The sequence below is a fragment of the Arachis hypogaea genome, chromosome 1 (genome assembly GCF_003086295.3).
Source record: "Arachis hypogaea cultivar Tifrunner chromosome 1, arahy.Tifrunner.gnm2.J5K5, whole genome shotgun sequence".
Lineage (NCBI taxonomy): Eukaryota > Viridiplantae > Streptophyta > Magnoliopsida > Fabales > Fabaceae > Arachis > Arachis hypogaea.
In genome coordinates this window covers 106,056,057-106,081,883 of record NC_092036.1, presented here as the reverse complement: position 1 = coordinate 106,081,883, position 25,827 = coordinate 106,056,057, and the positions used below count along the sequence as shown (strand labels likewise).

The window sequence follows — 25,827 nt, the reverse complement described above, 5'->3', positions numbered from 1 at the left end:
TTTTATTTCTCTGTCAAAGGTATTTTTTCAAGGAGGAATGGTGTCTTATTCCCAACAGTCAGACATCTGGTGATATTTATATCCGATTATCATTTCTTCAATCTACATATCCAACTAGGATGAGGCCTCATTACCTAATTAAATATCTCCTAATAAGTAATAAAAACTTATTACATGTTTCATGTTATTGCAAACGGATAGGGACAAATACTATTTTGAATGTATTTCGTCAGCAGTAATAACAAAATATGTATATTTTTATTTCATTGTTACTGTAAATGGAATAAATAATAAATAAAAAATATAAATAATTAAATAAAAATATATTAGTAAATAAATAATTGGTTTTATTTATTTATAAAAATCCAAACAATGAAACGACCAAACTCTTAGTAATTAGCTTATTTATAATTTAATTTTAATATATTTAATTATAATATAAAAAGATATTATATGTACTCTAAAAGGAATATTTTCATATGAAAAATAATAGTTAAAAATTATTAGATAATTTAATATATTTAATCAAATTAATATTTAATAATTAAATTTCATAAAAATAATTATTTTTGCAATTATTATATAAACGATCCTCAAAAAACGAATACGATAAAGTGACGATCGACTATGGTTCACGTCTTGTGGCAAAATTAAATTTAATGAAAAAATGATTTAAAAATAAAATAAAAAAAGAAAAAGAAAAGCGGGGTCCAAAAAGTAAAAGATTACGGGCACGTAACAATCCGCCATAATGGAAACTGGCAAGCGGGTGTTTCGCCTTTATATTCATTTCATTACAGTTGTTTTAGTTTAACATTTTCTCTTTCTTTTTTAAAAGTTTGATATTATTATCGCTTACAATTACGACACACTTTCCTCCTTCTTCTTCTTCTCGGTGAAGTCAATGCACAATAACTAGTAGAAAAACAAAAACAGAACGCCCCTGTTGCCATATTCAAACCGAATATTCATTCTTTTCTTTGTTTCCATATTTGCCCCTCTTACTTTCTTCCTCTTTCTCTGTTACTTCACAAGTCTAAAGGGTGAGAGGAATTTTTCTCTTTCAAACTATGAAGTTTTAGTCCATGGTTTTGGGTTTTGACCAGTCCATGCACACTCATGTTCCGCGTTTTTTTTTATTCCTTGCGTGCTTTTTCCGTTACTCTTTCTCTCTAAAAAATACGTTGGAATTATCATCACTAATCAGGGTTCAGGACTGGTATTATTGTCTGCAACTCTTGTTTCTCCGTGATAGAGAGTGAGGCTTAGATTAGATTACTGTGTCTCTGTAACTGTAAATGTAAGAAACGGCACTCTTGTTACTTACTCTGTTTATCAAAACCCAGAAATTTCAATTTTTCTTCTGTCAATTAGTTTCTGCATGTTTATCTCCCTCTTCTTCTTTTATTTATTTGTTCTTAAAATATTTTTCTTGCTAGCCCTTTTCTGTGATTGATAATATAATAATATATATATGGATTCAAACATGTGAAGTTGGAATCCCTCAATTACTGTTTTGTTTAATAAGGTGCGGTTATGTTTATGTAAGATACAATAAGTAATTAAGTACTATTAATTTTGGTCCCAGTTTCCTTTGAAACTCTTTTCATTACATTTATTGTAAATTCTATAACCTGTGAACTTGGTTTGAAATGAAGTGCTTTCACTTTTTAGTGATTTTATATATTTTGCAAAATTTAAACCATGGTAATTTATGCAGTATTGTTTTTTTTTTTTTTTTTTAGTTATTGTCTGTTTTCATGCATGAGAGCAAAAACAATAAGGGGTTTCTGTAATGAATGTTCTTAGTTTAGTGATTAGTCTTGTTGATATTGCTTGCAATGATTTAACCACTGATACTGAAATTTACCTCTAGAATAGAGAGGATCATGGGTTGCTTTGGCTTCTGCAAACAAGATGATAGTTATAAACCTTCTGATAACCGATCCTTAATGCCAACAAATTCTACTGGTACACTATTTCCTTCATTCCCCCCCCCCCCCCCCCCCGGTCTTTACAATTTCTGTTTCAACATTTTCTGTTATAAAGTTTAATGGCTTATGTGTTCACTGAATTACTTCCTTGCTGCTTTAATTTCATTTGTTCAATGTAGGGAATACCGGTTATAGTACCAGACCAACTGCAGTAACCACTCCTAAGATTATAGAATTCAAACCGATTGCCGTCCCTTCCCTTTCATTAGATGAATTGAAGTCTTTGACAGACAATTTTGGGGCAAAATGTTTCATTGGTGAGGGTGCATATGGGAAAGTGTATCGCGCAACATTGAAAGACGGCCGTGATGTTGTAATTAAGAAGTTAGATTCCAGCAGGCAACCAGACCAAGAATTTCTTGCACAGGTTCAGTTCAATGCAGTTTCAATTTCGATGATCCATAACATAGCTAATTATCAACTTTTTTTGTATGTTGAGTACCCTTGATTTTGAACTTATGTAGGTCTCGATCGTATCGAGGTTAAAGCATGAAAATGTTGTTGAACTAGTTAGCTATTGTGTTGATGGTCCTCTTCGCGCCCTTGCCTATGAGTATGCTCCTAAAGGATCCCTTCATGATATTCTACATGGTTAGTAATAAGTAATAATAATACCATATTGTTCATAGTTTTATGCATAGCTTGTTATTGTAAAATTAGGACTAATGCTGGTTGATTGGAATATGTGATCCTTGTGAATGAAACTGGACTAGCCTTTTATAATGTTTTCTTTACCAAGTGAGTTGAAATTAGATAATAAGTATATCCATTGCTTTCTTCATTGTGGCATCAAGTCTTACTAGAACTGTGGATAATATAGGACGCAAAGGCGTGAAGGGTGCGCAGCCTGGTCCAGTTCTCTCATGGGCTCAAAGAGTCAAAATTGCTGTTGGAGCGGCCAGAGGACTTGAATATCTTCATGAGAAGGCAGAGATTCATATCATCCATCGATACATCAAGTCGAGCAACATAATGCTTTTTGATGATGATGTTGCGAAGATTGCTGATTTTGATTTGTCAAATCAAAACCCGGATGCTGCAGCGCGTCTCCATTCTACCCGTGTTCTAGGCACCTTTGGTTATCATGCTCCAGAGTAAGTTCTTAACACAAATGTTGATTGGACTTTGGTATAATGAGTGTACTTTTTCAGGGAATGAAGAATGTTAAAAAGAAGTTTAAGTTTTTTCAATTAACATGATAGAAAGTAATTGAAACACAGTAAAGATTGGGCAAATGACTAAATCAGTAATATCTATGGATAGTGAAGTGTAGTGAACTTCAACATCTTATTGTACATTTTTTTTTGTGGATGGCAGATATGCAATGACTGGAACACTCACTGCCAAGAGTGATGTGTATAGTTTTGGAGTGATATTGCTGGAGCTGTTAACTGGCCGTAAACCTGTTGATCACACGCTGCCTCGAGGACAGCAAAGCCTTGTGACATGGGTACTGATACTTACTGGGTTTTTTTTCTGTTAAAATTTTGGTGTGTCTTAAACACCTTAAATTGATTTAATTTTTCAGGTTTTAACATTATGATTTTTGTTTGCTGGGTTATATTAGGCAACACCAAGGCTTAGTGAAGATAAGGTGAAGCAGTGTGTTGATGTTAGATTAAAGGGAGACTACCCTCCAAAGGCAGTAGCAAAGGTACATAATTAGATTATTCCAAAACACTCTTATTCCTTAAGTTTAGAATGAAATTCATGTTGTTTTAACCCTTCCTTTTCCCACCTTTGGCAAACACATATTTGTGTTTAGGAGAATCGTTATGTCTCACTTATTTGTTTTATATGTTTGTTGTTAAAGTTGGCTGCTGTTGCTGCGTTGTGTGTCCAATATGAAGCCGAGTTCCGGCCAAACATGAGCATTGTAGTGAAAGCTCTACAACCACTACTCAATACCCGTTCCGGTCAACCAAAGGAATCAGCACACAAGATGTAAATTCTCAGAAGCCCCTTCATTCCTTCTTGAAACTGCAGCAGAATGCCTTCCATTGAGTGTCAATAATCAGTGTCTCAAAGGCATACTAGATATAGTCTTGATATTTTTGTTTGTGTGATTGTTTTGGTAACTCGGCAACTAGTTGAGTTTTGCTGTTTTTGAATGACACAATGGAACCTACCTACTTTTTTGTTGTGCAGATTCTACAATCTACTTCTATATATATAGGTAAATATGGATTATTTTGTTAGAATTTTCTTGTGTGAATACGGTGAGACCAGATCTGTTAATCGTGTTTGAAGAAAGATTGGTAGAAAGGTTCAGTGGGTTTGTGGTGTGTCATGTGTGGCTTTGAACTACTTAAGAAGTCTCGCATCTGCGGCGCAAAAGAGGAAAGAGGGAAGGCTTTAGTATAAAATAAAGAAATGAAGAGCTAAGTAGGCATACCTTTCTCGGCCTTTTGGCTAAGATCAAGTGTAGTATCTGTTCTTATCAGTTTAATATCTGATATGTGGGCCATTGGCCCACACGATATTAAATTTATTTTTTGAGGGGGGTGGGCCACTACAGTAGCTTGCTACTGGGCCCATCGGGCGTCGCTTAGGCCTTACACTATCGCCTGGGCCTGGCGCATCCCACCAATTTAGTTTAAACATTTCTTAATTCATGAAAAAAATAGAGCAGTTAATTAAATGATTTATGCCTAATATAGTTTAAACATTTCTTAATTCATGAAAAAAATAGAGCAGTTAATTAAATGATTTATGCCTAATATTTATATTTAGGGTAGTTTACCAAAATAAATTATTTGGATTTTAATTTTACCATTCTTTAAAATGGATTTAGAGAGAAAAAGACGGGAAGCTGGGAAGACAATACGGTTGGGATTTTAGAGAGAGAAAGAAACAATTTCTAGATTTCTAGAGAGGGAGAGAGTAAAGTGTGGGTTGCTCGAGTTTGTTGGGGCCTACAGGTGGCATTGCTCATGTTGCCAGCATAATTTGTTTATTTTTAGTTATTGTATTTCATATATTTTTGTAAGGCTTTAAAATTTAGATTTAAATTTTAAAATTATAAGTTTAGTATTTAATTATTTTAAATTAAAGTCTTGAGTTATTTATGTAAGTTTTATCGAATTTTGTGATTAGAACATAGGAATTCTATTTTATTTTTTTAAACTTTAAAATTAGTGCAATTTACATAAATAAATTATTTGTCTTTTAAATTTATGCAATTGTATCCTTTTAAATATGAAACAAATACATTGTTTTATATATTTATAGAAACTGCAGTTTACGTAAATACATAATTTATTGTAGCTAGCTGCGGATTACATGTAAATGGACACAAAAACCATTAGTGCTGTTGCTATTTAATTTATTGATGTTTGAGTAGCGGTTTACGTGAAGAGTAAATGCCTATATAAACTGTTATTTTAATCTAGTGTTCACACATATCTTAATCTATTTTTATCTAATTCTAATAATTATTATTCCTATCATTTTGTTTTAAATTATATTCATTAATATTAATTAAGAATATTATTACCATTTAAAGTTTATTTCTAACAAATATTACTATTCAAAATTTAATAATAAACAACAATAATTCTTTCATTTCTAATCTAATATGAAAATTTTTAAATTATTATAATTAAAATTAACACAAAATACTTATTTAATTATGTAATATGTCAAAATTTTCTTTAATCATTCAAATTAGAAGGTTCATAATTAAACTTAATAATCAACATAAAAAAATTTAAGATAATTCACTTCTATAAACCAAATGAAACCAAAATTACTTGAATTCCCTAAATGTAAAAACCTTACCTGCATGTCTCGATCTATAAATTTATGTAGATTCGAATTAGGCTCATTAGTAGTAAATTGAATCTGATGGATTCGAATTACTTTATTTAAGGTTCAAACGTAAATTGAATTCAATGAATTCAAATTAGACCAAACACTAGTAAATCGAATTCATGAGTATCGATTTATATGCACACTAGTTAATCAAATCAAATAGCTTCGATTTAGCCTCACTGGTAAATCGATTCACTGAATACGATTTATACATGATATTGGCCTATGATAAATCGGCTCAATTAGCATCGATTTACTATGAATTTTTAATTCTTTTGAGTTTTTATGCATAAAGAAAAAAAATGATATTAATAAAAAAATATTTATGCATGAAGAAAAATATTATATATAATATATAATATTTATAGGAAAATTTACGCCAATAAAACAATTGGAAAGAAACTTTACCAGATTACAACATTACAAAACAGCAGACGCAATTACAATTTTTTTATTTGTATGTAATCTGTGACACCCTTGCGCGAATTCCATTAACACGTAAACCGTTACACCCTGTTGGTTTAATACAAGGCGAAATTGAATCATTCTTTGTTCCTTTTCATCATATGTGGGTAAGTAAGTGGCCCACCTGAATGACAATAATATCACATCAACGTGTAATTTCAGATATAGAACGTTAATAACTTGTAACGAAAAATGAAAGACTAAGTGTATTAACTAATACCTGGATGCTAACGGAAAAGAGAACTCGTCAAACCCCTGAGGCCTGAGTGTGGAAAATCGCTAAAAGATCCATGACTGTAATAAATATAGGGGTCCAGACAAGTTAGTTACGTTTTTGTTGGCCACCCGACACATGCATCGTATAGCTATGCCAACGCAGCTGACCCCAGTTAAAGCTACCCATGTCGTTGAGTCTTGCCACAAATGACAACCATCGAATGTGGACACGATTCCCACTCTTGTCCCTAAACAGCTGAGTCGACAGAAGCATCATAATATATGCACATGCATATATGCGCATAGTCTCCTCAGAAGCATCAGCTGGTAACACCCTGATGTTTCACCTTCTCCGGTGGTGGAAGCTCACTAAATAACTCCTGAAACCACTCCCACGCCGGCCTGCCCCCTCGATATGCACCCAGAAACAGGCTGTCCATCCACGGACAGCCCCAGCTGATATGCCACATCTTGGAGCGTGATAATGCACTCTCCGAATGGTATATAAAAAGTGTGGGTCTCGGGCCGTCACCTCTCAATAAATGCACTGCTCATCCAACCAAAACCAATGCGCGTTCAGCCTTACCAAGTGCTACAACCCAACCCTCTCCAAATAGAGTATGATCCTATCATATAACGACATATTCTGTTGCCTGCGAACCCTATAAACACACCGACTTGGCTGCATATTGTGACAAAAATAAAGAACATCTGATTAAATTCTAACACCTGATTAAGATAATATAAATTAATTGCACTAACAATGTTATTATGTAAATTTAAAATATATTAAAGTATTTTGATATAATAATAGACATAAAAATTAATTAAAAATAACAAAAAAGAAGAAACTAAATAAAATTAGAAAAAAATAACATTATTATCAATAATATTAAAGTATTTTTATATGATTATAAACGTTAAAATTAATCCTAAAAAAATAAATGAAAAAAAAGTCTAGATTTAATAAAAAATACAAATAATATATGTAGAAAAATTTAAATCCTAATACATAAAGAATAATAATTTTTTTTACTATCAGTATACTATTAAATTTTATTCTATACAATGCATCTATTATAATAATATGAGTTTTTAAAATTTATTTTTTGGGGGGGGAAAGACAAGGCCGCTACTTGTCTCCCCCCCTTTTTTAGTCCATCCCTACTAACAACAAGTCAAATTCTACATTTCAAATTTCAATCTTTATTTTTAAATATCTAATTTCAATCTCTACATTTATTTTTAAATTTTAATTTTCAAACCTTACACTAAATTAAGGTTCTGTTTTTCCAATTAATCTATAAGTTCCTTAATACTAAATACATATACGGAATATTAACCAAACTAAAGAGAATAAAACAACCTCTTTATTGATGTCGCCCTCTACGTGAGCAATGCCGTTGAATCGGTACAAGTGCCTTTCGTTTGCCATGGTCCCATTTAAAGAGATTGTTCCGAATAAACTCAAAGAAAATCCAACCAATCCTCTCTAACTTCTCACTACTTTCTCTCTCTATCTCACTTCCAAAACTCCGCAAATGAAATCTGCTACAGTATCATACGGTTTTTATAGTGAGTCAATTTTTTCATAAACCGCTACAGGGTCTCACGGACTTCATAAACCGCTACAGGGTCTCGCGGATTACTCTTGCAGCTTATCTCTTCATAAATCGCTACAACAGTTGTTTCAGGATCTGAACGTAAACCGCGAAAGGGTGTAGCGGTTAACGTGTTAATGAAATCCGCGTTAGAGTGTCGCAATTTACATATAAATAAAAAATTGCAATTGCGTCTGCTATTTTGTAATGTTGTAATCTGGTAAGCATTCTTTCAAATTATTTTATTTGCATAAATTGCCCATATTTATATATAATATTTTTATTTTATATCAATTTTATATTTATAGATTTTCTACTTTATAAAAAGCAGTGATAATGAGTAAAAATAGTGTCATTTATATAAGTACTCAAAATAAAAAAATTAAGTTGGAAGTATAATTTAATAGTGTCATTTATACACAATTGCATAAGTATTTAATTTTTTATGTATATATAATATTTTTACTAAAAATATGAGTACTAATAGTACAAGAATATAAAAAATCTCTAAAATAAGGAGTGCACAAAATACCAAAAATTTATAATAATAAAAACTCAAAGTATTAAAAATTAAAAAAAATAAAAATTCATAGCAAATCGATGCTAATGGAATCGATTTATCATTGACGATTACCATGTATAAATCGAAGCTATTTGATTCGATTTATTAGTGTTTGGTCTAATTGGAATTCATTGAATTCGATTTACGTTTTGAACCCGAAATAAAGTAATTCGAATCCATTAGATTCGATTTACTACTAACAAGTCTAATTCCAATTCATTGAATTTGATTTATATAGGTTTATAAATGGAGACATTCAGGTAATCTTTTACATTTGGGAGATTTAGATAATTTTGATTTCCATTTGATTTATAGGGGCGAATTATCAAACAATTTACATATGACTGCATTTTCAATTAAAAGGTTAATATTATTATTTTTGAACAAAAAATATTTATTTCCAAAAACGCCCTAATATTAAATAATTTCAACCAAAAATATTCCTCCTATTATTATTTACATTTTGAATTTACAAAAATACTTTTAATTAAAAACTTACTAAAATACCCTTAACAAAAAATATGTTTAATTAAAATTATTATCGATTTTATTTTTTTTAATTTTACTAAAATACTCTTAATAACAAATATTTTTAATTAAAATTAACATTATCACAATTAAATTTATTAAAAAAGCTTTATTATTATCCAAATGAAAGTTACAAAAAAATCTCAAAAATAAAAAATTACTAGCACTAATAAACATACATGCACAATTCTCGTACAAGAACACAAACACATCAACAAAATATAATCAATGTCACAATAGACAGCTTCACACGTAGAAAAATGATCACAATTATCGAGCGTGATTTCTTCTCCTCTATTAGTTCCACATTTCTTGTGCAAGTTAATTCCTCCATCTGCCCCAAGCATCACTCGTCTCATCGTCTTATCATCTACTTCGAGCATATTTTAATCTTGGTTTAATTACTCTGTCAATCCCTATAGTTTCGCGAAATTTTTAATTAGGTCCCTATACTTTTTTTTACTTTTAATTGAGTCCTTGTACCAAATTTTTTTAATTGAGTCTCTACACTTTTTTTTCCTTTTATTTGAGTTCCTGCATCAACTTTTTTTAGTTGGATCCCTATACAATTAAGCCAATTACTACCAAAAGAGATCTAATTGAAAAAAAAATTGGTGTAGGGACTCAATTAAAAGGAAAAAAAGTACATGGACCTAATTGAAAATTTCGCGAAACTATAGGGACCAACAGAGTAATTAAACTTTTAATCTTCTATCTTAACAATAGGATCCATAACCATCACTCTTCTAATGTGATTATGTAAAAGACAGCAAAAAGTTATAATTCTTCCTTGAGTCTTAATAGGATAAATGGTATTTTTCTTAAAATTCTTCATCTTACTTTCAATACTCCAAATACCCTTTTAATGACATTCTTAGCTTGTGAGTGTTTCATATTAAAAATTTTTTGAGTAGTACTGGGTTGATTATGTGGTTAAACTCACTCAAATGATATTTTTGTCCTTTATAAAGTGCCAAAAATCCTTCACAATTTATGTATCCAGCATCACATAAGTAGTAATGACCTAGTGTGACGTATAAAATTAAACAAAATTAATAAAAGATCAAATTGTTACTTTAATAACATACTAAAGTTTCAATAAAATACTTTAGGGAACACTAAATCCATTGCAAAATAGTGTGTCTCGCAATATCCTAGAATCTGCAGCTGAATCCTCCCAACCCGCCAGTACATAGATAAATTGCATATGGGAAGCAACCACTCCAAGTACATTGGTTGTTATGCCACCTTTTCTGTTTCGATATCTAGGCTTATCAGCTTCAAGGACATTGACTTTGATATGAGTATCATCTAAGGCTCTTAAGCAATTCTAAAATCCAAAATAAAGATCAATTAACTCAATCCTAAAGAACACCAAGCATACAAGGTTTAACAACATCAACAAGATAAATTACCTTGAACCATTTTCATCGTTCATCTATTCTATCTTGGCTAAATGGTTGAGGTTTCTTCAGTAAGAAATTATGATATTTCAAAATAGCAAGCAATATATCATTAAACCGCCTGTTAATTGTTTTTGCAGATATCATAAATTGTCTCTTTATTATTCTAATTTTGACGTCATGTGCTATAGTATGTAAAAACATGGCAACCATTACTTTCGCACCCATATTCCTACTTGGTTCTAACTTTTCAATCCCTTTAAGCATGTTACACAATGCATGAAAGGCACATCTATCCATTCTTGTGTTTTTTATACATGCTAGATCGCTAAAATAAATAATTCTATCGACACTAACATCCCTTATTACTAGTCTACTGTAACTATCATTTCATTTTCTTTTTTTTTTTCAATTGCAAAATAATCAATACATAGCAAATCATTAACAACTTAACCATAAGGTCATTCATTAATTTAAAGGTAAAATCAAGCAAGCAATAACTTTTATTTTCTGTTTGAAATCCATTTTGTCAAAAAAATATTAAAATATTTAACTAAAACACTTTACTATTTATTTATTCTATATAAAACTTTTTTCATCATTTAAAAAATAAAATCAACACATAATATATATCTGAAGTATAAAATCAGTCACATGGCTGATTATATAATTTACTATGATGATTTTGAAATGACTAAGTTCTATGGATGACAAATATTTAATAAAAGAACCTTATACTAAAGATTACATTAAAAAATTATGAAAAAGATATGATACATAAGATGTTATCTAGCTAGTAAACTGAATTTACAATTCTCAACATTAGTTTTTCCTTTTGCAACTAACAGTATATAATACGGTTAATTATGCAGCATCAACATGTTGTCTTATTAGAAGACCAAAAAATATTACTCAGATAAGAACAATGAAATACTTAATTGAATAGTGAAGTTTATAAGTAGTACAATAGGTTTGGAATCCTTAAAAAATCATACGAACAGAATACACAAATAAAATCATTACATAAAAGATTCATCAAAGGAAGATTTAAAAAACAAAAAGAAAACCTTAACTAGTCTTAGTGTGTGTTTTTCATTCATATCTGACAACAATTAACCATGGGAGCAACAACAGGCAAAAGAAATCTATATCATTCATGTATGTATTCAACATTTTCAAATGAAACAACAGGGACAGAGCTAATACAACTACAATGGAGATTATTATGAAGAAGGGTCAAAGGCAGTTACAAAAGTGTGGCCTAGGGATGAAGATAGCGGAAGGTATACTAGGTTTTTAAGATGTAAAAGAGAAATATAGATGATACCTAGATTTTTAAGATGTCAAGCAATCATAGATACATAAATCTTTCATTAAAATACTGAGGTATCTTTAACCCAAATCTTACCTGAAGAAAAAGATTTTGTGTTTGAAAAAGATGAATAAGGTTGCAGAAGACAAATTAAACTCTCTGGTGGTTTAATGCAAATCAGTCCGATTTTTACTTATCAGTAGCCAATCATAGGAAAATTAGAACCGTAAACATGGTAACCTTGGCAATCACATCAAATCCAAAGCATGAGTTATGAAGAAGCTGATATACCCTCTCTTCCATACAACAATCTATAATGAGATCAACACATTAAAACAGAACAATACTTGTACATTGATACTCAGCGTGAAACACAAACACAAGATACATGAGCATCAAAATTGCTATTTGGATTCAGAAATCAGACCCAAAGAAAAGAGTTCCAAGTTATATGGCTCTTACTGAATCTGCAAAAGCTAAGCTAAACTCTCCAAGATTTGGTATTAAATAGAAATGGTATAAACAGGAGGCTGTCACTTTCATCTTCACTACAACATGTACAAATATATATGCCATATTCAATTTAGCATGCCATATTTAATTTTCTTTTACTACTTTCGTATTATATAACATGTACAAATGTATGCTATAACACTATATGCACTACAACAATTAAAAAACCATCAATTTATTTGAGAAATAAAATAAACATAGTTCAAACCAGAATTCAGCAAAAAAAAAAAAAACAGTTTATAAAGATATTAGAATCTTTGTTTGTGTGATTGTATTGGTAACTCAGCAACTAGTTTAGTTTTGCTGTTTTTGAATGACACAATGGAACCTACCTACTGTTTTGTTGTTCAGATTCTACAATCTACTTTTATATATATAGGTAAACATGGATTATTTTGTTAGAATTTTCGTGTGTGAATACGATGAGACCAGATTTGTTAATCGGGTTTGAAGAAAGATTGGTAGAAAGGTTTAGTCAGTTTGTGGTTGTGGCTTTGAACTACTTAAGAAGTCCCACATCAGCGGCGCACAAGAGGAAAGAGGGAAGGCATTAGTATAAAACAAAGAAATGAATATGTGAAAAAGCATACCTTTCTCGGCCTTTTGGCTAAGATCAAGTGTAGTATCTGTTCTTATCAGTTTAATATCTGATATGTGGGCCATTGGCCCACACGATATTAAATTTATTTTTTGAGGGGGATGGGCCACTACAGTAGCTTGCTACTGGGCCCATCGAGCGTCGCCTAGGCCTTACACTATTGCCTGGGCCTGGCGCATCCCACCAATTTAGTTCAAAGATTCGTAATTCATCATGCACAACAAAAAAAGATTCTTAATTCATGAAAAAAATAGGCCATTCAATTAAAAAATAATTTATGCCTAGTAATTTAATCAATTATGGGAATGTTTTAAGTTTCAATGCATTACCTGGATCGAAATACTTCCCATTCGGCTTGAATTTTGAGAGGACCGAAATGGGATTGTGTATTGAGCCTTAACGAAATGATTTTCAGCAATTGACTTGTTTAATCTTTGCAGCTATTAAATGTTTCTGGTTTTTTAATATTTTGATTACCTAACTAAAACAGTAATTAACATTTAACAATATGATGTTTTCTGTTCAAGTTTAATGTCGAAGTGCTTCAAAATTTTGGAGAAATCCTTAACGCTATAATTTTTATTAAACACAATCAGTAAAGTTGCGGCAGAATATTAAGAACTAGGACGGCCCAAGTTATATGAGGAAATTTTGGCTACTAATTGCGTAGTTTCTAAAACTATTATTTTGTACACCCTATAAAAAAATAGGGGCACATTCATATCAAAATTTTTTCCTATTATTCATCGTAAGAGGTTAAAAGCTACAATACTAATGACGCGCTTAAATGAATCTCTACCCTCAAATGTTGTTTCCAGCACAGTTCTTCCTTGTTAAGGTACAAGATAACATTATCTTAAATTTATTTTTGTTCAAACCGAGTAAATTTTAAATCTATACCTAACGTCACTACAAAAAGTCAAAGCTATGACAATTACACTTAGCTTCACTACCAATTCCTAACAAAATCCACCTATGAATTCAATAGCATGCCATATATAATATAAACTTCTAAGTTCTAATTAACATTCATATTGTTTGTTTGAACTATAATATTTGATTCCAAAACAATTTTATTTTAACGTTTCTGTATAACTTATTAATAGTGATAAAATACGAATTTGATTACTTCTGTATAACATAAGCATGCTCTTAGTTTAATTAAGCAATCTAATGTGGCCAAGCAATGGTAGCTTCATATATATGTAGACAAAGCAAAAACCTACCAAACAATAAATTGTAGTCCTAATTGGTTGAACAACTGCATTTAGAAACAGACCAATCTGTTCAACTTCCAAGAAGAAGCAACTTCCTTATTAGTTTCTTCCACATTAGACCTTGTTTATGTAGTACACCTTGTTTGTATATATAATTCAATGGTGTTTTGTTATTGTTATTATGTTCCTTAATTTGATATTAATTACCTTAGCTTATAGAAGAATTTAACAATTTTCTTTGAGAAAAATGGCTACTAGCAGCATCATCTCAACAATGAAGGATCATGAAGGAGTAGAGATAGTTTATGGCACAGAAGAGTGTCATCGCCACTCGATCGAGCTCTTGGAAGAGCTTGGTTTCCCAAAGGGTGTTCTTCCATTGAAGGACCTTGTGGAGTGTGGCAGAGTCAAGGAAACAGGTTTCGTGTGGATGAAGCTAAAGGCGCCATACGAGCATTACTTTGAGAAGACAAACACAAAGGTGAGCTATGCTGCCGAGGTGACCGGATATGTTGAGAAGCTAAAGATGAAGAAGATGAGTGGGATCAAGAGCAAGCAGATGATGATTTGGGTGCCAATATCTGAGATGAGCATGGAGGATCCTAAAGGGAAGAAGATTACATTTAAGACTCCTATGGGGATAGGAAGGTCTTTTCCTGTTACTTCTTTCATGACTCAAGAGGAAGAGGAGAAGTACCTCCTTGAGTTGAAGGAGAATCAGATTAAAGAAATATAATTGAACTAGCTTGAATTATATGTCAAGTTCATGATGATTTATGAATAATTGGCAACTAGATTATGTTGTGGTCTGTTTTTTGTTTGAACTGTTGGATGTGGCATTTACTTATTTCTTGTATAACATATACTTTGTTACAGAAACAAAAGATAAAGAATAAAAAATAAAAAAATCAATGTTTTATGATTTCAATTTTACCAAATGCTAGTATTGATTTGGTTATTGTCTGGGATGCTATGATCAAGTGTTTGATATTATTAGCAACAAAATTGACATGTTTTTGTGGAGTTAATACTCAAATTGGTCGCTGAAATTATACTTGCGCGTCAATCAATTCCCCAAAATTTTGATTTACTCATTTTGGTCCTCCGACTTAACATTTGTGACTCAAATTAGTTCTAACCTTGTTTTCGTCGTCACATAACTATTAACGTGTTGAGATGGTTTGACTGCTATCACGCTGAACTTCTTAAGATGTGTCAATTGAAATCTTTTTACCTCAATTTTCTCCTTACAAAAGCCTTTAAAATCCTAATCCTAATTCCACTTAATAAGGTGCCTATTAAAGAAACTAACAATGGACTTATTCATTCAAGAACTTTGCCAAGAAGACTTTGTTTATGCAATATAAAATTTAGCAGAATCATGTGCAAAAGCCTGAACTGTTGCCGTTGTCATTATTATAGGTTCTATCAACAGTTGAGATTTTACTTTATGTTAACACCTAACATTTTATATTATTAGTCATTATAGTCATTGCTTAGCAACCGCATTTTCAGTTATTTTGGTGGCTGTAATGCTACTTTAGGAGGTAGCAGTAGAGGTGGTTCCCATAATAAAACTAATAAAGTGAATGGAAGAGTACAAACTATTGTTCCATAATAACAAAGAAATAATTCACTGCAATTATAGACAATAATAAGCACTTCTTTTTCTGTTTTTGATGATCTTTTTTTCCCTTGTCATTTTACACAATGCATCATGAGTGACAAAAACAAAGTATAAGGGTAAGAATAACAATGAAACTGTACACAATAGTGCAAGCAGGGATCTGTTTGCTCTCTCTTGTATTTCATACACAACAATCTATATATTCCTAGCATCTACATTTTCTGAGCTATAACAACAAAATAAGTATATAAAACCATTTCAGAGTAATATGCTTTGATGGCCAATGTGGTAATCATATGAACTCATAGTATGCTCAAAAGAATGCAAAAATTGACCCTTCATTGGTATTTCTTCCAATTTGTACAGCCTTCCTGGCTTTACTTCCTTTGGTTACTTCTGCCATTTGGCTTGGAATCTGGATTGTCGCTCTTATCTGTATCAGAAGCCTCCTTCTGACCATCCAGCTCCGCATTTCCGGCCGGATTTTTTCGGCGTCTTCGGTCCTGAAATGTTGATAAACTTCTTTGAGAAAACACCAATTGCAAATCTTAACATGGAATAACCAAGTGATATCAAAGTAGGTGGTTCAGTCATGACATTCTTCAAATAAAGAATTTAAATGATGAAAGGATCCAAACCTCTCTAGGTACGGGATATTCCTCTGATTCAAGCATTCGGACAACTTGACTCATTTTCGGTCTTTTCTCAGAATCTGGATCAACACACCTCAAAGCAGTCAAAAGGACCCTTTTCAGGGCACTTGTTGATGGCCTGGTCTCAATGTTGGGATCCACCACCTCCTCTGCTCGCCTGTTGCCTACCATCATCTTGAGCCAGTCAACAAGATTTACCTACAAGGTCCAATGATTTTAAGTTGAATAGCAAAAGTTGTCGAGTACTTAGGGAAATTTCGATGGTTATTTTCATGTTTAGAGTTCAAGTGAAGCTATGCATTGACGAAGATAATGTAAGTTTCTTAACTCTCATATGATGCTACCACAAAAAAATAAAAAACAAAAAGAAACATGATATGTATGCATGACCCACCTCAGCTGCTGGTCGGCTATAATCCACTGGGTCTCTTCCAGTTATTGCTTCGAGGAGCAATACCCCGAAGCTATAAACATCACTCTTCTCATTCAATAAGCCAGAATTGGCATATTCAGGAGCTACATATCTGAAAAATGCAAATCAGGCATAAAATGGAGGAAAATATGTTAGTCAAGTAGATACATTTTACCAACAATAACCTAAAAGATTAAGTTCATTCACAATTTGTAATGTACAACATAAAAAGGTACAAATGGGAAATGAGAAGGAAAATTACTTTTGAAACATAAAACAAGTCCTAAATTGTTAGAGAAACATCTTACCCGAAAGTTCCCATTACTCGAGTTGTAATATGACTTTTTCCAGCACCAAGTAACTTAGCCAGCCCAAAGTCGGATATTTTGGCATTGAAATCATCATCAATTAAAATATTGCTCGACTTAATATCTCGATGTACTACTTTTGGTTCGATTGCCTCGTGCAAGTAAGCCAACCTGCAATATGATCAAGATCAGTAAGCCGAAAGAAAGACCCAGATCAAGTAGCGAGTTTTTTTTATGTCTAAAAGAGCATACGCTTTAGCTGTTCCAAGAAGAATTTTAATCCGAGCATCCCAAGTGAGAAAACCATACTGCCGCATGGCTCCATGAAGCCATTGCTCTAAATTGCCGTTGTTAACATACTCATAAACTAACAACCTGAAATTCACAGAGAAGCACTAAGGGTTAAAATAAAAATGTTCCCATATGCAGCTGCAATTTCAACCATGAATGCCGTTTACCAAGAAATTTCATGCAACAAAATGTTCCAGTAATTAATAGAAGTATTAAATATTCATTTTGTATGGTCAGATCCATATAAAAGCAGCCATCAAAAGTCAAACACAAATGGATACAAGTTAAAAGAAAGATAATAATAATAATAATTATGCAGTTACCATTTTGTAATGACTCATTTATCTCCATATAATAATGATAACAACAAAAGTGGAGATCTTGATGTTTAATTAAATGGAATGCAGAACAAAACAATTTGATACCTGTGAGTGCCTTCAATGCAATAACCTAGAAGTCTGACTAAGTTCTTGTGCCGCACATGACCAATAGCCTCAACTTCCACCCTAAATTCCTTCTCGGCTTGTCCTCTGCATCAGGTGAGATGATAGTGTTAGTTAAACTAGCTGCATACACACATCCTAGTAAAACAAGACAAGAAAGATTCGATAAAACCAATTTTGAAATTGAACATACAAATAGCCAAAAAAACCTGATAATCTAATCCAAAAATCTTACAGATTATTGAGGAGCTTCTTAACAGCCACAGGACTCCCATTGATTAACTTGCCTTGATAAACAACTCCATATCCCCCTTCGCCGATAACATTGTCTTTCGAAAACCTGTTCGTTGCAACTTCTAGGTCCCTTAATGTAAACCAGTGCCCCCAGCCGAGGTGAGAGAACTCGGGCAGACCAGATAAAGGTGAAGCTGAAGAAATTCTATAAGCAGAAACAGACTTGGCTCCACTTTCTTCTCCTGATTGGGAACCACCTGTGTCTTTCTCGGCATGGATAAATGAACCTGAGTGACTGCTATTATCCCCATTCTTTGTTTGGATCAATACCTTTTCAGAGTCCCTGTCACTAAATTTGTCATACAGACTCATAAAAGCACCACTTTGAGGTTGATTATTTGCCGAAGCTTGATCAACTCTAATCTCTTTGATCTCATCCGAAACAGATAACATGCGACTAAGGGGAATCATTCCATTGACTCTTCTGGATTTCTTTCTTGATGTGAGACATATTGATAGCACTACGAGAATGATTACAATGAACAACCCAACTAGTATCCCCATTAATTCCCATGCCTTCAAACCAAAAACAAACGTTTTCTTGGACAGCCCTGAACTCAGATCAGATGCCATTTATTGTTGCCAATATATCTGTAGAACCCAGTGTTAAATATAAGAATGCACTTCAATGCAAAAAACCAAATCAAGCATTGACATCTTATGGTACTGAATTCCTCACAAGTCACACCATACATGGAAACATGTTCAAAAAAGAAAATCACACATCTAAATTGTGTAACATCTTTTCCACATGGAAATAAATGGAAAAGGTCCGTTCCTCTTACTGATTATTTGACTCGGTACGTGTAAAAATCAAGCAAATATGAACCAGAGCAGTGTAAAAAATTAAAATGCAGCTCTATTGCTTCAAAAGTTTTTGAAAATATAAATCTTTAAGAGGCCAAAAGAGCATTAAAAAAAAATGTTTAAAATCATATTTGAAAACCGAATTCGGGAGGAAATCTAACACTATTAATTTTCTCAGGAAAAATGAGGTAAAAAATAAAAGTTCAAATTTGTTATTAAAAAAAGAAACAAATAATTAAGGCAGAGTCATGTGTTAACATCTCTGAGATTTTTCCAGCAACTAAGCAGAGAATCAAAAAGAAAAATGTCATATAAGCGAGAGAGGAGAAAGTGAATACCTTTCCAGAACCCAATTACTGAAATCCTTCACAGAATTCTCAAAAAGCTAGAATACTAGATCTCTTGAGCACCCAAAAATACCCTCTTGGATATGAACCCATTGGCACATTCCCATCTCAACCCCATTACTCAAAATGTGACTTTGAATTCTGGGTTCTCTCAATTGTGCAAATGGGTCTCAGCTTCCAACCTCAAAAATGGAGCTTTTTCAATTCTAAGAGTAGCACCATTGCCCCCTCCCTCCTCACACAAAAAGATGAACCCTTTTTAGCCTTTTTGTGAAGTTGTTGTTGGAGGGAATTGGAGAGCACAAGAGGCACATGAAATTCTGAGAATGAAGAGGGAAATTGGTGTTGGTGGGGTTAATAACAAGGCATGGAATTATCAGTGGTAGGTGATGGGAAGTGACATGAGAAGAAGTGAAAGGAATGAATGAATCACTCCCTCACATTACATTACAGTAAAAAATAAGCATAAAAAATCCAAACTTTCTTTGCTGTTTCTTCAAATTTCTTCCCTCCCCCACACACCACCCTTTTTAATCTCTTTCAATTTTCCCTGCATGTTTTCTTTCCTTTTTCTATTTTTTTTAAAGAAAAAGAAAAGAAATTATTAATTAAATAAAACAAAATTCCACTTCGAATTCTTTTTATATTCTCATGATTATTTGTGCAGACTGTGACAGATAAACAGATGCTTAAGACTTAAATGGTAGTATTTGACATTAATAATAAATACATTAGTACAATAATATACAATTGTGGAAATGGAAAAAGATACTGTATTAAATTTTAATTTAAAAAAGTACTACTAAATTCTAATTTTATTAATAATTAATTTACCTTCTGCATAAGTCTTTTTCTATATTTCATTTTTGCAAGTCAGCCATCAATTTTAAAATATCAACAGCGTAATTATTATTGCACATTGAGACAAGTAAACAATGGGTTTATTGAATTAAATTGAAAATAATGGTCTAGACTTTATAGTACTGATTTGTGAAAGAAAATAATAATTAAAAATTAATAAAATAATTGAAAAAATACTTTGAAAAGGTCAAGTGAACAGACTGCACAACGAATAAGCCCAAAGTCATATTTTTTTTTCTCCAATTTCCATATACCTTGAATTGCGTAAATTACTAAATTTCATTTTAATCCAAGTATATTTATTATTTAATGGGACTTTGTTTTGTTATCTCATTCAGTAAGCTGGATAGTCAAGGAAACAGACTGGACACCATATCAATTTTCTCATTGGTCCATTATACCCTTCTTCCATATTTCATTTTCCAATTGTGTCATTTGTGATAGGAAAATAAAACATGTCACTACTAATATCTTTCTTTCTTGCATCCCAATTAGGCTATATGCATATAATGAAAATTTTGAAAACTCAATTGAGTCAATTCCAATCCAATTTTCCCTTTTCAACCTTTCCAATTGTTTAAAGAGAAAACTGTAGCTAATTGTTAAGAAAATATTTAATCACACATTCACACACCATACCAATAAGGTATGAAGGTGCTGTATAAGGTGTGTTAATAAAATATTGTAGAAGAATTTCTTCATTTGCTATGTTATGAGCAATCTTTGAATGAGCGAAAGGGAAAAAAGACTGTCCCATATTGAAACTTAAATAAATGGTTATCTTACTTAAAAAATTTTAGGATAAAACACATACATAAACTAAAACAATGTCAATATTACATGAATTTTCTAAAACAAATAATGTTATATGAATGTCTTTAATCATATTTTTATATATTCGAATTACACATTATAGTACTAAATCGAAACAAATATATTCGAATTACATGGAAACATTGTAAATCGATATAATTAGCTTTGATTTGCATGCGAATTTATCCATGGTATTATGATACATAATAATTCAGTACTGTTTGATTCGATTTAGCCCATGATATTGTATCACATGATAAATCGAATGATATAGATTCGTATTACATCACATAGTAATTCAAATGAACTCAATTCGATTAGTAGTGGTGTCGTGCTCATAGTAAATCGACATAAGTAAATTCGATCTAGCATAGATTTTTCTATATATAGAATTTGAATTTCATTTGTTTCGAATTGCATTTCATCATACTAAATCCCTCCAAAATGAAAAATCCAGAGTAATTTTAGAAATCTATACTAGAAGATTCAAACTGCAGAAATAGAAGACGACCTGAATCGAATCTATCGGTTGGACGGAATCACCCATATTGCTAGTAACGTCCATGAAGAGGTTAGTGAATGAAATTTAACCTTGTGCACCCGTTGCCAAACTCCTTACACTTCCCATAGTACTTGCGATTATCGGATTCCAACTATTTGTACTCAACCCCACGACGGATGTTATAAGTCTTCACGCTAAGACGACCTCTTCTTTATCCCGAAACTGCTGACCAACTTGAAACTTAACTAGTCTTCTTGTATCTTGTGTATCTCTGGCCCCAAATCTAACAGGTACACCAGATACTCCTCCTACTTCAGGACGCTTACTTAGCCAACATTTAGATCACCCACTATTTTGTCATGGTATCCAAGTCCAAAATTGAAAAGTACAGGAGATACTGCTGAGTTCCTGTACTAGCTGTTCTACTACCCCCAGTTGGATTACTCCTCACTGTGTCATCATCACTATCATAAGCAATCATGGCGGATTTCTCATCATCATCATCATCATCCCGCAGTACATCCTCCAAACCATTCGGGGCCACCCTCTCCGAAAACCGGGACCATAGCAGGAGTACCAGCCATCGCAATCGTAAGCTCACCGAAAGGCCGAGTATCACCTATTTATCCGTCATAATTGTTGTTTAGATCAGCTGCAAAAGACGAAGACGCAACCAAAACTATCTCAGGTGCAATCACAGGCACAAATGATGAGGTACCAAGAGGCATTGAACTATAGTAGGCTGGCATTACTGAAGGTTGAGGATTCCGGTTCGAACCTCCTGAACTACATACCACATCTATAAGTTTGGCCAATAGCTCAGGGGTCCTCACCTCAGGAAACTAACGACGACAATGGAACAGAACTTGCAAATCTTTGTCACTGTCTATGACGAATGAATTGTACTTCACATTATCCCACAACATGAAAATCGAAATTCTATAAAATAATTTATCCACCCGTTTCATGCCTTGCATCTCCAGTTTTTAGATTATAGTATTTTGAAACTCAGTAAAACTCGTTGAAGGTTTGAGAAAAATACTAAGCGGATCCTTATCAGTAAATTTAATTCTAAATTGCGTTTTTTTCTTAATTGACCCTCTATAATGCATCAGAACTAAAAAACTATCATCACTAGCCATTTTGAGTATCATTATAATGAAAAATTCACGTTCAGCTTCTATTTATATACGTTGGTATCATACTAAATTGAATTCTTTAAATTCAATTTATATATATATAGCTCAATGCATACTAATTCGAACACAATGGATTCGATTTACTATTAGCCACCATTGAGCATAAATCGAATTTGTTACATTCGAATTACTAAGAGAATGTAAATCGAATTGACTTAATTCGATTTAGTAGTGCACCATATAATTCAAATTATACTGATTCGATTTAGTAATACGAGGGATAATTCGAATTTCATGAATTCGATTTATACTTAAATCCAAATTTTCATATAATTCGAACACACTTGTTTCGATCTAGTCCCATAAATTATAATTCGATTTCTTTTAATTTAATTTATATAAAAGTATGATTGAAGACATCTACGTAACATTATTTATTTTGAGAGATTCATGTAATATTAACATTGCTTTAGTTTATGTACGTTTTGTTAGAAACAAGAGATTAAACTAGAGAAAGGATTTGTGTATTATTGAGTGTGTTCAAGTTATCTTGAATGATACAATATAAAATGATATTTATAGGTGTTAAGAGAATCGTAATAATGAAGACGTAATATTCTATAATAAATATTCAGATATACTAAAATTCTAATGAATGCTAATTGATCCTAATATATTATAACATCCTCCCTCAAACTCAAGTGTCACTTGAGTTTGAAACATATTTAAAACAACAAAATAAAAAATGCATAAATTTATAAAACCGGTGCAGACAGAACTGTCGGAAGGAAGCGCAGATGGAACTGCCGCTGTCTGAAAGAAGCGCAGACAGAACTGCCGCTGTTTGAAGGAAGCGCAGACGAAACTGCCAGAAGGAAATGCAGATGGAACTGCCGCTGTTTGAAGGAATCGCAGACGGAACTGCCACTGTCTGAAAGAAATGCAAACGGAACTGCCACAAAGAAACGCAGCCGGAATTGCCACAAGAAAACACAGACAGAATTGCCATAAGAAAACACAGACGAAACTGCCGGAAGAGTGGCCAACTGTCAAAAAAACTGCTGAAAAGATGGCAAATAGCTGAAAAATTGCTGGAAAAGTGACAAAGTGTAAAGAGATGGCAAATTATCGGAAGGTGACAAAAAATATATAATTTCTCCATGAGAATAAGTAAATAGTGAAGGAGTTAATCAGATAAGTGAAAAAGTATCAAAATATTGACAAAAAAGAAGGAAAAAATGACACGAGAAAAATATGAAAAATACGGTGATTTCACCGGAAGAAAAAGAACTTATCCTCTTTAAGGAGAATACCATAACTTTAATACCATGTTAAAAATGGTAAGAGAACAGTAGAAAAAAATTCTATATATTCAAATTATATAAAATAATATAATATTAAAAAATATTTATAAGTATTAAGAGAATTATAATAATAAAAATATAATATTTTATAATAAATATTTAGATATATTAAATAATTTTAATAAATACTAACTTTATCCTAATATATTCTGACATATTTTTTTCCAAAATTTTAACTAGAGGATACACTTTCATATATACAAGTAGCTTTTAAATATTCATAAAGCACTACTTGTACTATACTCATTGATATTTTGATATTTGGAGTTACACAATTATTCTTCACCACAATCCCCATAGAAAAAATTAGTTATCATTATTAATTTTAGCTGATTTTCTTAAATTATTTTTTAATTTTTATATTTAATATTTTTTTTATATCTTTCCCTTTTTTCTTCCCAATATCACAACTTTAATCTCTTTAAACTATAAATGTTAAATTCTAATTCTAAATCTAATCTTAAACTCTAATTTCTAAATTCTAAATCTTAATCCAAATTCTAAATTTTCCAAAATGAGAGGATTTAAAAAAATTATAATCAAAGAAACGTTAGTTAATATGAAATAATTAAAAGCTAATTTTATATATTTAATCATCATTAAAATACTATGTTTTAATGTTTAATTAGTAGGGATCATATTTAGATGGTATGCCGTTATTGAATTTCTTCTGTCCACAGTATATGGAGGAATGATATGATTGGTTTGAAAGGGCAAAGGACCAGGTTGCATACATACAATGCATTTGCCATGTTAAGTTTTAGGCCATGTATGTATGTGGTCCCATACCATGTTATTTCTTTAAGGAAAATTGTTGAGGTGATGTGGGCTAAGCACTTTTAGATCAGAGCAGCAGAAAAATATTATCTATACACAAAAAAATAACTATTATATATATATATATATATATTATTGATAAGTGAATAATTTAATAATTTTTGAGTGAAATAATTAGAGAAGCAATGGTCAAATGCAATTCTGTGTGATTCTCTGACTCGGAAAGATAATGTTCACCCTTCTTGTAATACTCTCTCAATTGCACTTAGTTTCAAAGGCATATATGATATTAGATTTCATTGCTTCACATCTCAGTTACATAGATATAGAGAGGTAATTCTTTTATTGATTTAATTAAGTGATTACAAAGTTATCATGCATTATTATATTAAAGAATGGCTTCTTGGTATGTATATAATAATCTTTTTCATATGACTCTGTTGTTTGTTGTGTCATTTATTATGCATAAAGGGAAAGTATCCAATGCAATTTACAAAGGAAGCTTATTTCATTATAGCAATCAACTACCTATTATAATAAGTGTTATACTCCTCATATGTTTCTTGTGATTTTATACTAGTTTATTTTATTTTATCTATATAAAAAATTAAAAACTATCTGAATGAATTAGAATATGCATTATCTAGTTAAAAGAAACACATGCGATTGGATATTGTGATTTAGTAAGAAATAAGAGACAAGAGACATGTCTCTTTTGTACAAGAATAATTATGTGCTGCTTGCAAAACAGATCTTGCAGTCTAAACAGAGCACAAATTATTTTTTGTTTTTGTTTATTGATTCTGTGTTTTTTTTTTTTTCTTTAGGATGAGTTAAGACAATTCTTAATTCTAAGTATTATTACAATATTACAAACTCATACATTATACATACAACACTTCTAAAAATTTCTATCTACTACTGATCTCAATTGCCGCCAAAGTCTCGACCACACTGATTCTATGCT

At 31.8% G+C, this 25,827-nt stretch overlaps 3 protein-coding genes and 2 non-coding genes across 8 annotated transcripts; 4 read left to right on the top strand and 1 right to left on the bottom strand.

Annotated features, from left to right (window-relative positions):
* The first annotated feature begins 751 nt into the window (after positions 1-751).
* LOC112707363 (pto-interacting protein 1) lies at positions 752-4,195 on the top strand. 4 transcript variants are annotated; one of them, XM_025759086.3, is made up of 8 exons: positions 752-1,043; positions 1,877-1,971; positions 2,114-2,361; positions 2,459-2,585; positions 2,815-3,088; positions 3,312-3,444; positions 3,562-3,648; positions 3,808-4,195. In XM_025759086.3, the coding sequence occupies exons 2-8, from the start codon at positions 1,890-1,892 to the stop codon at positions 3,940-3,942; spliced, it is 1,086 nt and encodes a 361-aa protein (XP_025614871.1). In that variant the 5' UTR covers positions 752-1,043; positions 1,877-1,889; the 3' UTR covers positions 3,943-4,195. The 4 variants fall into 4 exon arrangements, with proteins under 4 accessions (XP_025614871.1, XP_025614879.1, XP_025614865.1 ...); XM_025759094.3 differs by having other exon boundaries at positions 813-1,043; positions 1,882-1,971; XM_025759080.3 differs by having other exon boundaries at positions 813-1,300; positions 1,882-1,971.
* Positions 4,196-4,385: 190 nt separating this feature from the next.
* Positions 4,386-4,581, top strand: LOC112715164 (U2 spliceosomal RNA). Its single transcript, XR_003159487.1, has one exon. It is a non-coding gene; the product is annotated as a U2 spliceosomal RNA (small nuclear RNA).
* An 8,412-nt stretch (positions 4,582-12,993) lies between these two features.
* On the top strand, positions 12,994-13,189 carry LOC112715098 (U2 spliceosomal RNA). The gene has a single exon (XR_003159467.1). It is a non-coding gene; the product is annotated as a U2 spliceosomal RNA (small nuclear RNA).
* Positions 13,190-14,180: 991 nt separating this feature from the next.
* LOC112707355 (uncharacterized) lies at positions 14,181-15,160 on the top strand. Its single transcript, XM_025759061.3, has one exon. The coding sequence runs from the start codon at positions 14,470-14,472 to the stop codon at positions 14,956-14,958; it is 489 nt and encodes a 162-aa protein (XP_025614846.1). The 5' UTR covers positions 14,181-14,469; the 3' UTR covers positions 14,959-15,160.
* Positions 15,161-15,837: 677 nt separating this feature from the next.
* On the bottom strand, positions 15,838-20,017 carry LOC112707350 (probable receptor-like protein kinase At5g18500). The gene is made up of 8 exons (XM_025759048.3): positions 19,396-20,017; positions 18,192-18,841; positions 17,939-18,043; positions 17,475-17,597; positions 17,223-17,393; positions 16,897-17,026; positions 16,488-16,700; positions 15,838-16,352 (listed from the first exon to the last, which is right to left on the bottom strand). The coding sequence occupies exons 2-8, from the start codon at positions 18,821-18,823 to the stop codon at positions 16,227-16,229; spliced, it is 1,500 nt and encodes a 499-aa protein (XP_025614833.1). The 5' UTR covers positions 18,824-18,841; positions 19,396-20,017; the 3' UTR covers positions 15,838-16,226.
* Positions 20,018-25,827: the final 5,810 nt, after the last annotated feature.